This window comes from Triplophysa rosa, linkage group LG1 (assembly GCF_024868665.1).
Source record: "Triplophysa rosa linkage group LG1, Trosa_1v2, whole genome shotgun sequence".
Classification (NCBI taxonomy): Eukaryota; Metazoa; Chordata; class Actinopteri; order Cypriniformes; family Nemacheilidae; genus Triplophysa; species Triplophysa rosa.
The window spans coordinates 37,904,297-37,920,078 of record NC_079890.1 but is presented as its reverse complement, the minus strand read 5'-3'; the positions used below and the strand labels follow the sequence as shown (position 1 = coordinate 37,920,078).

The 15,782-nt window shown below is 35.6% G+C and overlaps 1 protein-coding gene across 1 annotated transcript in view; it reads right to left on the bottom strand.

Annotated features, from left to right (window-relative positions):
• unm_hu7910 (un-named hu7910) overlaps window positions 1-15,782 on the bottom strand; it is a 20,972-nt gene extending 5,190 nt beyond the window's left edge. The window contains 12 exon segments of the mRNA XM_057328041.1: window positions 875-961; window positions 1,048-1,133; window positions 1,219-1,410; window positions 1,506-1,541; window positions 1,658-1,747; window positions 1,855-1,865; window positions 6,376-7,855; window positions 8,351-8,389; window positions 9,472-9,564; window positions 10,619-10,690; window positions 11,172-11,321; window positions 15,610-15,782. Coding sequence (XP_057184024.1) covers window positions 875-961; window positions 1,048-1,133; window positions 1,219-1,410; window positions 1,506-1,541; window positions 1,658-1,747; window positions 1,855-1,865; window positions 6,376-7,855; window positions 8,351-8,389; window positions 9,472-9,564; window positions 10,619-10,690; window positions 11,172-11,321; window positions 15,610-15,649 — 2,376 coding nt within the window. The 5' untranslated portion in view covers window positions 15,650-15,782.

Below are 15,782 nucleotides of genomic sequence, written 5' to 3'. Positions count from 1 at the left end.
ATACTGTATCCTACCTGATCCATACTGTCTACTACACCACTCGTTCTGTATCCTACCTGATCCATCCTGTATACTGTTTCACTTACACTGTATCCTACCTGATCCATACTGTCTACTACATCACTCGTTCTGTATCCTACCTGATCCATCCTGTATACTGTATCACTCATACTGTATCCTACCTGATCCATACTGTCTACTACACCACTCGTTCTGTATCCTACCTGATCCATCCTGTATACTGTTTCACTTACACTGTATCCTACCTGATCCATACTGTCTACTACACCACTCGTTCTGTACCCCTACCTGATCCATCCTGTATACTGTATCACTCATACTGTATCCTACCTGATCCATACTGTATACAACATCACTCATAGTGTACACTACCTCCTCCATACTTTATACTACATCACTCACTGTAGACTACCTCCTCCATACTGTATACTACATCACTCACTGTAGACTACCTCCTCCATACTGTATACTACATCACTCACTGTAGACTACCTCCTCCATACTGTATACTACATCACTCATACTCTACAGTACCTGAATAATCCTGTGTAATGCATCAGTAAACTATATCATTCATATTGGACACTACCTACTCTACACTGTATACTACATCATTCATACAGTGCACTACCTCATTCTTATATATACTACATGATCCATACTGTATACTACATCACTCTTACTGCAGTGTAATCTACATAATTCATACAGAACTACCTATATCCATACTGTTTACAAATGTACATCACTTATCCTGTAAACTACCTCATTCATATTGTATACTACACGATTCATACTGTAAGATCATGTATACTACATCAATCATAAAACTGATGAGATTGTGGTACTGTACCTGGGCTTTGCCGTAGCGACACCTGGGGCTGTGAGGGTACCGCTGAACAAGAACTTCAAAAGCACGAAGAGACTCCTCAACTTTTCCCTGTGAAAAGAATTAACATTATGAAATACTGCTTTTTTCCAAACAATTGTAAGGTGGCCGCTTTTCCCAACAGTATTTCTTTTTACCTTCTTGCGCAGTTTCTCGGCAGCGTTAATCTCCTATTTGATAGTTTTGTCAAATTTATTGAAGAGTTTTGGTTTCTTCTTTTTGGCTGTCCGGAGAGATAATTGATGACAGCATGAGATTTTCACACAACACAACATCATCAAAGCATTAACAGTTTGAGCTGAACTGACCATCAGGCTCTGCTTTAGTGTCTGCTGTGGGTTCATCAGTTGATTCTGAATCTGATGCAGATTCAGGTGTGGACACAGATTCAGACTCGGTTTGAGTTGTAGGTGGAAGGTGAATTTCATCTGGAGGTCTAGAATCTTCTCTTGGGGATTTATCGTCAGGTGTAGTCTCAGGTGGAGGAGGTGACGTGGACTCTTAAACAGAAACACATTTTGTAAAATGTAATTGTTGCATATTTTAAAAATGAAATAGAAATAATAGTGCATACTGTACATTCGTGTTACTGTACCTTTGTTTTCAACAGGAAGAGATTCTGCGTCTAATTCTAAAATGCAACACAATCAATTACACACCTATCAGTAACAGTTCAGTTAAAAGCTACAAAATAATTGTAAAATATCTAAAGTACATAACATAACTGTTTTAATTTTGTAAGTTTACCTTTGTTAGAAAACACAGACTTTGGTTCTTTCTCACTCACACTCGAACTAACTGTAGCTTCAAATTGAGTGTTTAGTTCTTCTGATGAATCTGTAAAACAGATGCATAGGTGCATATTAAAGCCTTAAAGTTCAATTACATGTATGAACAATATGACAAGAAGTACTGCTGTAAAGTCAAAGACATTACAGTATTACAGATTTCACAACTGAAGCACACAGAAGAGGCGTTATCTCTATGAAACGCATTTTTGTATGAGAAAAAAATTATAAACCCAGAAATGAATAATTGAGCATCATGTTAACCAAACAATAAACATTAAAGGAGTAGTTCACTATAAAATTACAATTTCATGACAATTCACTCACCCACATGTCATGTCCGTGTGTTTATTTCTTCTGTCGAAAACAAATTAAGGGTTTTCAGGAAAGCTTTCCAGGGTTCTTATCCATATAATCCATATAATCTATATATTGTTTGGCAATTCTATAACGATACATCTCGATATCTGCCTTACTATGAAAACAAAATGCCCATGTAAAGGTTAAGTGCAACAGTTGTATCTTTATTCAAGTCCGCAAAACTTTTTTCAGTAGGTAAATTAATAACATATTACCAACATGAGTAACATTTCAAGTAAATTAAACATTTTTTGCTTAAATTAAAAGCTTATCTGTGTAAACTGACACATTTAACACATTCTCGCTAGACAACACCTTTATTCATCAGCTGGTGTCCTGTAGAGCCTTTTGAAGCTGCGATGAAACTATAATTTGGACTTTAACATACAGCCCACTCGTTTAAGTGCATTATATGGATAGGAACCCTGGAAAGCTTTCCTCAAAAGACTCAATTTGTTTTCGACAGAAGAAATAAACACGGACGGCTTGTATGATATGTGGGTGAGTGAATTATCACGAAATTTAAATTTTAGTGAATTACTCCTTTAACAGCAAACATTACTACTGTACATTACTCACAGATAAGAGGCAAACTCAGAAGAATCATGGAAGGGTTCTACAGTTTCTTACCTTTTTCTAAAGGCTTCTCATGTGATGTCACAGGTCTTTCTGATAGTTCTGTATAAATGCAAGAAACAGTCCCAATATGAACGCAAGACAATAAAGATGAATTTGACTGATAGCATTATTTCTGATCATTTCTTCAAACATTTCAATAGATATCATGAAAATATAGTTATTGTCATGTAGTGAAAATCTGATATTGACAGCCCTAATATATTTCACTTATACAGAGAACTATAGTTGCATGTTGTGTGCAGTATAGTGGGAAAAGTGAGGTAGTATGCCATTTTAAACATACCAATAGTTTCTTATAACAACAAACTATTGTTGTGGACTTCATTCTTTATGACACAAGTAAAGTCTTGTTCCACACAGGTGACTTTGGTTATCTAGTTCCAGCCTCAATCTGTTCATCCATTGTGAAAGAGAATATAAGCGTAAAGGGGTAAACCAAACTCTTATGAGCTTTTCATACACTCTTTTAGACCTTTCTACGCGAAAACATTGGGGCTGTCAAACGATTAATCGCACCCAGAATAAAAGTCTGTATTTACATACTATTGTCTGTGTATTCATTTTGTATTTATAAACACATACACATACACGCATATATTTAAAAATATATAAAATAAATATTTTTTATATTTATATAAAAAAAAAATAAACGTTTATATATAATTTAAATTATTGGTAAATATAAATATATATACTGTATATATAAATATAAGAAAATATTTACATGTATTTTCTATATATACACATGTACAGTATCTCAAAGACTCTCACATTTTACAGTGACCAGTATGAGCAGTGAGAGCGATAACACCCAATTTAACACACCTCCTCCCCATTCACACCTGAGACCTTGTAACACTAACGAATCACATGACACCGGGGAGGGAAAATGGCTATTTGGCCCAATTGGGACATTTTCACTTAGGGGTGTACTCACTTTTGTTGCCAGCGGTTTAGACATTAATGGCTGTGTGTTGAGTTATTTCGAGGGGACAGCAAATTTACACTGTTATACAAGCTGTACACTCACTACTTTACATTTTAGCAAAGTGTCATTTCTTTAGTGTTGTCACATGAAAATATATAATAAAATATTTACAAAAATGTGAGGGGTGTACTCACTTCTGTGAGATACTGTGTATATAAATATGTGTATATATGTATGTATGTGCGTGTGTGTTTATAAATACAAAATTAATATGCACACTGACATATATTATGTAAACACAAACTTTTATTCAGGATGCGATTAATTGCGATTAATCATGATTAATCGTTTGACAGCCCTTGAAAACATACTACAACTTGTGATAAAATTTGCAGGATTTTTAGACGCAGGTGTAAATACATCAAAGCCAAGTAACAACCCACGCACAGAAGAGTAAATCAGGCCATGTATCAAACAGACCAAATACATATATTTAAAACGAATTTCACATTTATTGGAAACAACTACCTACAGTTAACTCATAAACATCTCATCACAGTTTATTTTCATTAAACATTCTTGCTAAACCTTTTCAAAGAATGTATTAAAGGTGATGCGTTTAATCTTTTCTTAAATGTCTGCTCACCCATTTTCAAAATAGATAAATAAAAAGGCTGAACGCGGCGCGCTTTCTGGTACTACTCAAACACTGTTGTGTTTGTTTGGACACTCCGACATGTCCACTTGTTTTTAAAAGCTTAGTATAATCTCCAATTTCACAGTGACACACTTTACACATTACACACAACCATTAATTCATTAGTCATACAACTAGCATATAGGTAAATCTTAAATAATTTTACCAAAAGATAAAAGAACTACTGTACTGACAGGATCAAGGTATCAGTACACTGGATAATAAACACCCAACGTAAACAAATATAAGAGCCCTGACACACTGAAAAAAATGAGCGGGCCTTGAGTGTGTTTACATGTACAACAAAATGCCAATCACCTCGTTCAAATAAACCAACAACACTTTTGCATGAGATCTTAAAATCTAAACAGACTAAAAATAAAAACGGACCAATTGAGATTCAAATATTTTCACCTTTAAAGTGAATGTCACACCGAAAGATTGCAACAGAAAAAGGAAATAGAGAAGAAACCCTGTAAGATTAAAGGTTAAAATGATGAACAGCTGAAAAGAAATTACAGCACCTTTAAATGTACTCATGTTTTCCTTATGAATTGCTTAAACCGTGGACACGGTCAGATATGTTATTTGTCACAAACGATATAATTTGTAAATTCTTCAGACTTGTTTCATAGCAATAAATAAAACACATTTCACCTTGAATTATGTTAATACCATTTATGTGCTTTTTCCTAAAATCAGGAGTGTCCTATTTTTATATAGGCCCGTGGTAATCTGATTCATGCATGTTCAGAAAGCATGGTCAACATCCGCATCTACATAACATCTATATAAGATGCTATATGTAATCAGTACGATGTACAAAGCCAAAAGACTTTCATCTGCAACAAAGAGGACAGAAATCTTGAATTTTTTTCTGTCTAAATGCTGAATTCCAGATTATAACTAAATTTCAAGCATTTTTTTTTCAGATTACAATTGAACAGATTTGCAAAAAAAAGGAATTTTGCTGCTTGTCTGAACAAAGTCAAACTACAAGCTAAAGTATTTAACTACCATTCTACAAATGGCGAACGAAAAAGCTCCCCACATTAAGGGCGTGTTCACATACGCCACGTTTGGTTCGATTAAAACGAACTCTGGTGCGATTGCTCTGTAATTGCGGTTCATTTGTGTAAGTGTGAAAAGATGGGTCTCGGTCCACTTTCAAGCGAACTTAAACAGGAAGTGATAACAATATACGACCCGAAAATCACGTGATTTGGTAAAAGGAGTGTTTATTAGATTTGTGCTTGCGCATGTAACGGAGGAATTCCTGGCGCCGTTTTGACTGCTTTAAACACTTCATGAGGTCTTTTTGAGTTACCGGCTTGCTTAATATACCCTCATATGCGCAGGCATACACTGAGCATGTATAACCCAGCACACACATCATTGTTTTGGATGTCCGGGTAAGTTCCATTTTAAAAAATAAATCCCAAAAGCTGTCCAATCACGTTGCGATTTTGCACGTAAGCTGTTAGGTTCGATATCTTTAGGTTCGCTGTTAAAATGCCAGTCTGAACGCTAAGTGAAACAGGACTAAATTGATTTATTTATTTTTTGGTCCGGATCAAAAGAACCGAACTACAAATATGAACGCACCCTTAACCTTACTAAAGAAGACGATGCCAGAAAATGTTATTCTGTGATTACAGCAGTATTTATCCGGCAAAAATAATAACAAACAGCATTAAACTTCAATAAATAATTAAAAAAGAAAACACTAATTGATATAAATTACTCTAAAACAAGAACAAGACAACAAAGGCTGGACTTTTGCACAGGGACAAATCAATGAAATATTAATTGAATCAATAAATCGGTTTTTGATTTTTTTTAATCATCTTATAGGAGTTTAGCTGAGCACATCTAAACTTGAGCCTCAGTTACCTCATCTGTAAAGCTGTGTGTGTAAAACACAACAACACAAACACACACACACTACACCAGCGTGTCCTGTAACTTATTACTGCTACACTGTTTCTGTCACGCTACAGTTAGTGTTTTACTCCTCAACACTCATACATACAGTCATTTCATACATCATCACTTTCTGTTTCTCTTGTTGGAGGATTTCAGAAGACCGCGGGTAGATATCTTTTCATCTTTCCTCTTTTTATCAGCTGTGTCCTGCTCGTTTTCTGATTGGTCAGATTTTCGTCCATGTTCCTTAGCTGTCTTGTCTTTTGCTGTCTTGTCTTTTGCTGTCTTCTCTTTTTCTGTCTCTTTTACATCTTTGCCTTTTTCATCCTTTTCCTTCATTTTTTCTTTCTCCAATCTCTCTTTAACAGCCTTTTCTTTAGCAAGTCTCTCTTTTTCTAATCTTTCTTTCTCCAATCTCTCCTTTTCTGTCTCGTTTTTGGCTACTCTTTCTTTCTCAGCTTTCTCTTTGGCTAGTCTCTCTATCTCTGCTTTTTCTTTTTCCAATCTCTCTTTTTCTGCTTTTTCTTTCTCTGCCTTTTCTTTGGCTAGTCTCTCTTTTTCTAATCTCTCTTTCTCTGCTTTTTCTTTCTCCAATCTCTCTTTTTCTGCCTTTTCTTTAGCCAATCTCTCTTTTTCTGCCTTTTCTTTTTCCAATCTCTCTTTTTCTGCCTTTTCTTTGGCTAATCTCTCTTTTTCTGCCTTTTCTTTAGCTAATCTCTCTTTTTCTGCTTTTTCTTTTTCCAATCTCTCTTTTTCTGCCTTTTCTTTTTCCAATCTCTCTTTTTCTGCTTTTTCTTTAGCTAATCTCTCTATTTCTGCCTTTTCTTTAGCTAATCTCTCTTTTTCTGCCTTTTCTTTCTCCAATCTCTCTTTTTCTGCCTTTTCTTTAGCTAATCTCTCTTTTTCTGCCTTTTCTTTAGCTAATCTCTCTTTTTCTGCCTTTTCTTTAGCTAATCTCTCTTTTTCTGCTTTTTCTTTTTCCAATCTCTCTTTTTCTGCTTTTTCTTTCTCCAATCTCTCTTTTTCTGCCTTTTCTTTTTCCAATCTCTCTTTTTCTGCTTTTTCTTTGGCTAGTCTCTCTTTTTCTGCTTTTTCTTTCTCCAATCTCTCTTTCTCTGCTTTTTCTTTAGATAATCTCTCTTTCTCTGCTTTTTCTTTAGCTAATCTCTCTTTCTCTGCTTTTTCTTTAGATAATCTCTCTTTTTCTGCTTTTTCTTTGGCTAATCTCTCTTTCTCTGCCCTTTCTTTTTCTGCCTTTTCTTTGACTAATTTCTCTTTTTCCAGTCTCTCTTTCTCTGCCCTCTCTTTTTTTGCTTTTTCTTTGGCCAATCTCTCTTTGCGGAGTCTCTCTTGTTCCGCTTTCTCTGCCCTCAGCCTCTCCTGTTCTATTCGCTCTCGTTCCTCTCGGAGTTTAGCTTCAGCCTCCTCTTTGGTTTTCTTAGCAGCGAGAGCATCTTGTTTCTCCTCCTCCTCTTTGGCCAAAACACTACGGACCTCAGCAAGGGCTAGTTTGGCGATCTTTTTGGCTTCGATCTTCTCGTGAATCATTCGTAGCTGCTCCTTCAGAGCTGCTTTCAACTTTCGCCCGATATCTCTGGTGGGATGCTCTGAGAATGAGGGAACAGAATACCAGGTTCACATCTCAGAAGAGTCATCTTGCTTCGCCCATGCAAACATCAATGTATGAAGATGCTGAGCCGTTTATGTCCGAGTAAGTGTAAGTAGGTCAAGAAAACACACACACACACACACACACACACCAAAATCCGTAACCCATCTACAATATACTGTACTTCACATTTTCTACTTTAAAGAGGTATGAAGGAAGTCAAACATTGTTTTCTAAACACATCTTTACCTTTCAAAACCATTATTAAGCACGCCACAGACTGTAGCAAAATGCACATGCAAAGATTTATAAGCAGTTTTAGTGTCCCTATACAGTAGGTATACAGTAGGTAGTGACAACTTAAACACGTTAGTCTATCAACAACAAATCAGACAAAACATCTTTTCACACCAGCTGTCCTTTAAGATGCTATAAAGCATGCACAGAAAGGCTTGTTCATTGTGCTTCTGACAGCAAAACCCATACTAGGTACCTCTTTCCTTCTCTGGCCCCACTTCTTTTGCTCTCTCATCTGCATTGAAGGTGGGACACAAAGTGAATTATTACTTTTGTCTATAAGTAAGATCTGTGATTGCTGTAACAATCAACAAACAACAATCCAGTATTCAATACTGATCCAATTCACACGATTTCAGGCACATACACCTTACATAGGCAAAGCGCTATGGACATGGAAGTCAACACTGCTCGGTCCAGGCAAATGACAAAACAGCAAACTCAACACATATGACTGAAGAAAACACCCAACAACAACAACCGACAAACCCAGCCACTGGGTTAAATGAACCCAGAAAATGTTTATAGTGCATTTGGCCCAACAAAGGGTTAAAACAACCTATCATAAGTTTATTTATAACCCAATGGTTGGGTTCATGTCTTTTTGACCCAACGCTGGGTAAAAAAGAACCTAGCATTTTAAGAATGAATTCTACAAAGCAGAGAAACATTTTTACATTCATTGCCTTCCTTTCCACCTGATACTTAGATGTATTTCGAGTGAACCAATTGCAAACGACTTGCAGCCTCCGTATGTCCAAAGAATATTGCATGTCCCTTTAAGAGGCAACATATGCATTAAAGGCCATGCACATATTCTGTTGCCAGAAAATTCAAGGGGTAGTTCACACAAAAACAAAAATTCCACCATCATTTATTCAACCTCATGGGGTTCAAAACCTACATGACTCTTTCTTCTGTGGAACCCAAAAAGAAGGCATTTTGAGAAATGTCTCAGTGGTTTTGTGTCCATACAATGGTAGTCAATAGGGTCCAATGTTATTTGGTTACAAATGTTCTTCAAAATATCTTCTTTTGTGCTCTGCAGAAGTAAGGCATACAGGTTTGACATGAAGCTGAGTAAATGATGAAAGAATTTTCTCTTTTGGTGAGATGATTCCTTTCAGTCTCACAAATTCATTTGCTGCACAGCCGATCAACTATGCATGCAAAGAACCAAGTCAGAACTTTTCTTTACAGATCTGAAATGACACACTAACACACTATTGTTTACTGTTGCGAGCAAACATAAACAGCAGACACACAGACAACGTCAAGTCAACGTTCAAGTCTTTAGAATCATGGAAATGCCATTACGAGTGAGCTTGGACTGGACTGCTTGGACACTGGCTTCCTCTGCTGATATATCTTTTCTTGAGCGTTTCTCTTTAGTGACCACCGTAGCATTCTCTGATTAAGAAAGGAAGAAGGTTTTAATCCATAATCAGAAAACACACACACACATAAATAAAATAAACATTTAAGATGCTCAATAAGGAAACCTCCTAGCCAAAATACACGCAGATCATATCGAGAAAATCAATAGGTCTACTGCACAGTCAGACCGAGAGGAAATGTGTTGTTAGGAGAACTACAGCTTCTCCTTTAATTCAAACACAGACAACCACTTCCTAATTTTATGTCTGAGAAATTTATAAAAAAGGAAAATGTAAAAAACAACAAAGAGGGAAAAAATAACATTTACTGTACATGAAATCATTCAACCAAAGTGACTTACGAAAGTGAGGAAAACAAGTACTGTAAAGTTACAAGATTTCAACCATGTTAGACAGGTCATACATTTTCTATAGCATGTTCCTTATCAAATATACACGAAAAAGAGGGATGCAGCAAACCAGAGTGAATATGGAACAAACGTAAAGATGCTCTTAAAATGTCAAACTTAAAATGTCAAACTTTTGAATTATCTTTCAAAATCCAGACCACAGACGTGCTAACAGCCAGAGGAGTGAGAGCTGTGCAATACAGGAAGTAAATAAATAACTAAAGGAAGTGTTTGCATGCAGATAAGACTGCTAATGGGGGTGTAAGCAGTTACAATTTTATTATTTTATATATAGCGGCAGTGGGTGTTATTTTATTTTGTTTATTACATGGACACTCAATTCTGTCTGTTTGATGGTGTCACGAAGCCGTCTGATATTCCTTCCCCACACAGTCTGAGATGAACTGATATCAGACCGCTCATCTGGAGAACTTTAATGTATTTATAGATTTGGACATTCAGTGTACTAAAAATATGTGTTTACAGCCCTGTATTTGAAAAGACCTCCACTTCTGTCATGGACACTTTGAGACTTTGAATCAAAAGCAAATAAATATGTTTGCTGTGAGATCAAATTTACCAGATGGTTTTCAACTAAACTCTTTCTACTGTTTCTATAATGTGACACTTTGAGTATAAATAGTTAGTCGGTCATGCAGGAAAATAAACCCCGCTTACCCAACAAAACTTTGGCATCTTCTACATCAAAGTCTCCATCACCATCGGCATCATACAGTCCTCCAAGAGTGCCTTCAGTTGAGCAGAGGAGAAAAGATGTGATCCATTGCATGTAAAATACCATAAAACATCATGACCCACTGTTTGATAGGTCTTATACAGCCACAATCTACTATCTATATGTATGTAAAATTGTGAAAAGCGCTATGTAAATAAATTGATCTAGGGGATCTTCTAGTTTCACAACAAAAGCAAATTTTCACATTAAAATATTAACTTAACACAAAGGCTTATCTCTCTAGCCCTCTTCGTGTAGAGTAAATCTATAATACTAAAGGGGTCAAGTTGTGAATTGAAATAAATGAAATCGGTACTATCAGATCGGTTGTACTTTGCATTAATCTATGTTAACTTCCAGGACACATTTTACTTTTATTTAAGCATGCAAACTTTTCTCAGACACCGACAGAAATTCGTGTTGTTCTTGGTTCTAGTCTGATCTGAATTAGATAAGAAACAACACACACTTTTAAACACTTTAAACCGTACTTACCAACCACATTGTCATAATCAACCAAGTCAAACCAGATGACTCCTACAGATAACCAAACACCCAGCATAGCCAGCACAAACAGCCAACTGAAGATAGAGTTCTTTTCGGCCTTCTTATCGCTCTTAATGGCTGCATTTACCGTCGGAGAATCTGGGGACACAAACACGAGCAAATGAGACATACGGTATTATATCAGTTCATGAAAACGATGTTACAAAAGTAAGACATCTTTGACAAAAAAACTGAAAAAGGTTTTTCTATGTTTTTGACAGCTATGAAGAGGTAACACTAGATGATCTGACTTTGTTCCTTCCTGATTCTCTGCAAGTATCTATAACACTCTCTAAATGAGGTCAAAATGTAAAAAGACCACAGGGAATGTTACACTCACAGAGGCGAATGACAAAGGGTTAAAAAATAACCTCAGGATCATGTAACAGACTGTATCACACTTGACTGAGAAGGTCACCCGTGTGTAAAACGCACACGCACACACACACAGGGCTGAACGGTAACTTTATTTGCACATAGCACTGGTGCTACAGAGGTTTAAAATGTTGTAGCACAGGCCAAACAGTTGTAGCACAAGTATAAAACGTCTGTTGTCACCTTAAAAAAACACAAGTGCAGTTTATCACACAAATAGACAGGTAACTGACAAATGACATTAACGTTACATACAGATGGATAAATTAGGGCCATATCATTTTTAGTTTACCTAAATTACTAAAATTAGTTTTCATTTACCTAAGTTCTGTACTATACAAAAGTAATATATTTGTCTACATAAAAAACTGTAGTATCACTGATCTATATAAATGACTGGATTTCGCCAAGAACTCACTGGAAGCGATCGCGCCGCCATCTTGGTATGCCCAACTGACAGAGAGCGCCATTGACTTACAGTCAAAATTACCATCTAAAATAACCCGTTTTTCAGCTTATTAGGCACGCAATACGTTTTTAGTTCACGTGTGTGTGTTTAAATTAAATGTTACTTCCGTGTTTTTTCCAATGTTTATGTTTATTTATTTTATGTATGCTACTGTAATGAAAATGAACATAACTCACTCTATATCTAATAAGACGGGAAAATTCCTGACTTTAAATAATTAACCGTTTACATGTTTAAGACATTTGCAGATCTAAGACTTTAGATCTAAAAACAGGGACTGGTAAGTTACTGTTTTATCATTAATGTGTGATAATTCCCTATTAATTCAATAGAACATTTGGGCATACCAACATGGTGGCGCGGTAGCTTCAGTGTAATGACATCATGAACAATCCAGTCATTTATACAGATCAGTAGTAGTATACAATACTATAGTATTTATTATAGTAAACTGCAGTAAAAGTCCTAGATAGTACAGTATTTTCTAATCTTACTGTAGTATACTACAGTTTTACAATGGTTTATCAATTTACTACAAGGGTACTACAATTATCTATAGCAAATACTATAGTATGTATACTAGTTTTTTTTCCCATCTGAGTGTTCAGGTTAACGCGACTTTTATTTTGACGGGTCGTTGTGAAGACGTGTTTCAGAGTTTCAGTATGGTTGACTGTAGCTTTACTCAAACTGTGAAATGCTTGTGAAATAAACTCTCAGAGAAACTCTGAAGATGAAGTTCATGTGTTCATGTCCTCCTAATACAGTGAGATGCACTGTCAAGCGTGTAGTATGTTCAACTGTGCAGCTCATTCACTCAGAACAGCCAGATGACATATGTAATAAGCAGGATTCCGCGTCCGCGAGTCCGCATCTACAGTAGTTATAAGGACTTTATGCAGCCGGAAAACAATAGACTCGACAATAGAAAACAATTTTACACTCGCAAAATAGACTAAAATGAAGTAAAATAGCGGTGAGCCATTGATTAACGTCACCCACAGACAAGCACAATGACAAACACACTTCACACAAACACGCAGCTCTGTCTAATGCATACATACTGTATATGTCGCACTGTACAGCCCTAAACATGCATTAATATTCTCTCTGATGCTTCTGTTTTTTATCTGATGGGGGTGTGGCTACATAACTGTGGGAGCGTGGTTTCACAGGGTCAAAAGAGGTACTGTAATAGGGTATTTTGAATGATTAGCCAGTGCAAATTCAACCAATCATCACACTACAACCATTAGTAAATCAAAATGTATTCACTTCCATGACATACTACAAATGGTATGACACAATATATTAGTTACAAGCTTTTGAAATGCACTATGTGAAAAATATGATGTATGAACCCAACACCACGTATAAAAAATGCAAAAACACACAGATGGTTTAGATTTCATGCTGAATTCGACAACCCAATATGAAACGTTACGCTATATCCGACAGTTTAATGTAATATAACTGACTCCACACCATCCAAATACAATCCATTTCTAACCACATTAGTCTACCTGTCATTTTGGCTCCGTCCACACTGGTTTCCTCCATTTTTGTGGGTTTTTACCCTTGGCAAAGGAAACTGCAAAATAAAAGTGAATCTTTTTTCCACTCTCATGAAACACCTCTGCCTGGCTCAGCTGCAATTCGATATATGCACGGCCTGCTGGGTATTTTTAGTGCGGCTGTGCGCACACCCTCTTTAAACCTCATATGGAGACAACAGTTATAGCCAAACACACGCACATGCACCTTGACACAATTGACACTTTGCTAAGGCCCGCCCACACCACTTAGTTACTGTTGCTAGGTCTAAAAAAATTCTTATACTAGCACTTACTGTGGAGAACTCAATAGCAATCTTATGGGATAATTGCAATAATATCATGTATTCTATAATGCACTTTAGAATTTTCCAGTTTGTTACGAATGTTTGTATTATTATATATTATTGTCAGTCATGATGTCATCTTTATTTATTGTCTGAAACTGCGCAAAATAGACCGGACTTGATCAAAAGAGTTGTGGTACAGTATGTCGCATCCAGTGTTGGGTAAGTTACTCCAAAAAAGCGATTAATTACTAGTTACTAATTACATATTCAATAGTGTAATTAGATTACTGTAAAAATTACTCTCTCCAAAAAGTATTTAGTTACTTATTACTTTCTATATCCTACATCAACCTTGATTAGTTGTGATTTAAGGATAGACATGAAAGGGCTTATTTAATTAATTCAATCAAATAATATTAAACTACATACTCATATTAACTGACCAAAGTATTACAAATGTGAGAATTATACATTAAAGCACGGATTTTAAAGTTAAGTCTTTGAATTTTGATGTCAATTCCACTATTGCACACACATATTACACAAAGTATTTAGTTTAATTACATCAGAAGTAACTGTAATTAAATTACAGAAAAAATAAGAGTAATCCCTTACTTTACTTTTTCAAGGGTAAAGTAATTAAATTACAGTAACTAATTACTTAGTAACTAGTTACACCCAACACTGGTCGCATCAAGCCACATCAAACACACAAAATTATGTGAAGAAATGTTAAACCAAGAGGTTTGTTCAAAACAAACACTTTCTACACATCAACTAAAAACAGAAAAATAACATTTAAAACAACATTAATAGTGATTGCTATAATAACAGTGTAAGTGAACAGATCTGTTCTGACTTTTCAACCTTTTGCTCTTCTGTAATCTAAATGTACGTAAATGAACTAACAATAAGTTCAGATAGTTAATTCGTTTAAAAGCAAAACTGTAGGCTTTTGTAAAGTCTTCGCATTTGGGAATGAAACAGTAGCAGGCACTTGTGGATTATTTTGGGTTTATTTTTAGATTTGATGTATAAGATAATACAGTGTGTAACAAATACTGTTTACAAACATTACAAAATTGTGTTGCGAGCTGCTAAACAAAGTTTTAAGGCGGAGCTTAGTAAAGATTCAATTATAAACATTTGAACATGTTAACACATACATGTAATGTAATACTCTTACATGATTTATCTTTGCAAATTATTCCTTATAAGGCACTGCGGTGAATTACCATCGTATATTAGACAAAAACACCATGGTACTCTGGTATAAGTACCATACTACCCCTTATAAATAAAATAATACTATAGTACTTACAGACAGTAGGTACTATAGTAAAGTGATGATATCCTATGATAATACCACAGTACTCTAGTATGTACCACGAAATTTTCATGGCACTCCAAGGTGCTTCAGGAATAGCACGGTCCCAAACATTTCGCCAGGGAATTTTTGCAATAACTGATAAATATATGGTAGACTTGCACAGTGCCAGAGATGGCATCCTCCTCATTCAAACATTGCAAAAATATCAGGTTTATAATTATTATAATAAATAAACCAATGTGTGCGTAACTTTCTCCTGCATTTAACACTATAAATGATGATATATTACACAAAAACGTTGTAAATGATCTTTGCGCCCTCAGCATCATCAACAAATGTTTTTACTGTATAAGAAACATCTTAGTTTTACCTTTCCTGGCCTGAGAGCGAAGAGTTTTCTTCTGGCCCATGTTTAAAATAATGTAGTAATATGCTTATTGAGTAATATAATAACTGAGTAATAATTCCGTTTAAAACTTCTGCGTTGTATGCAACGACTCGAGCAGAAATCTCACACAAATCTCACATCCAGCTGAGGTAAAG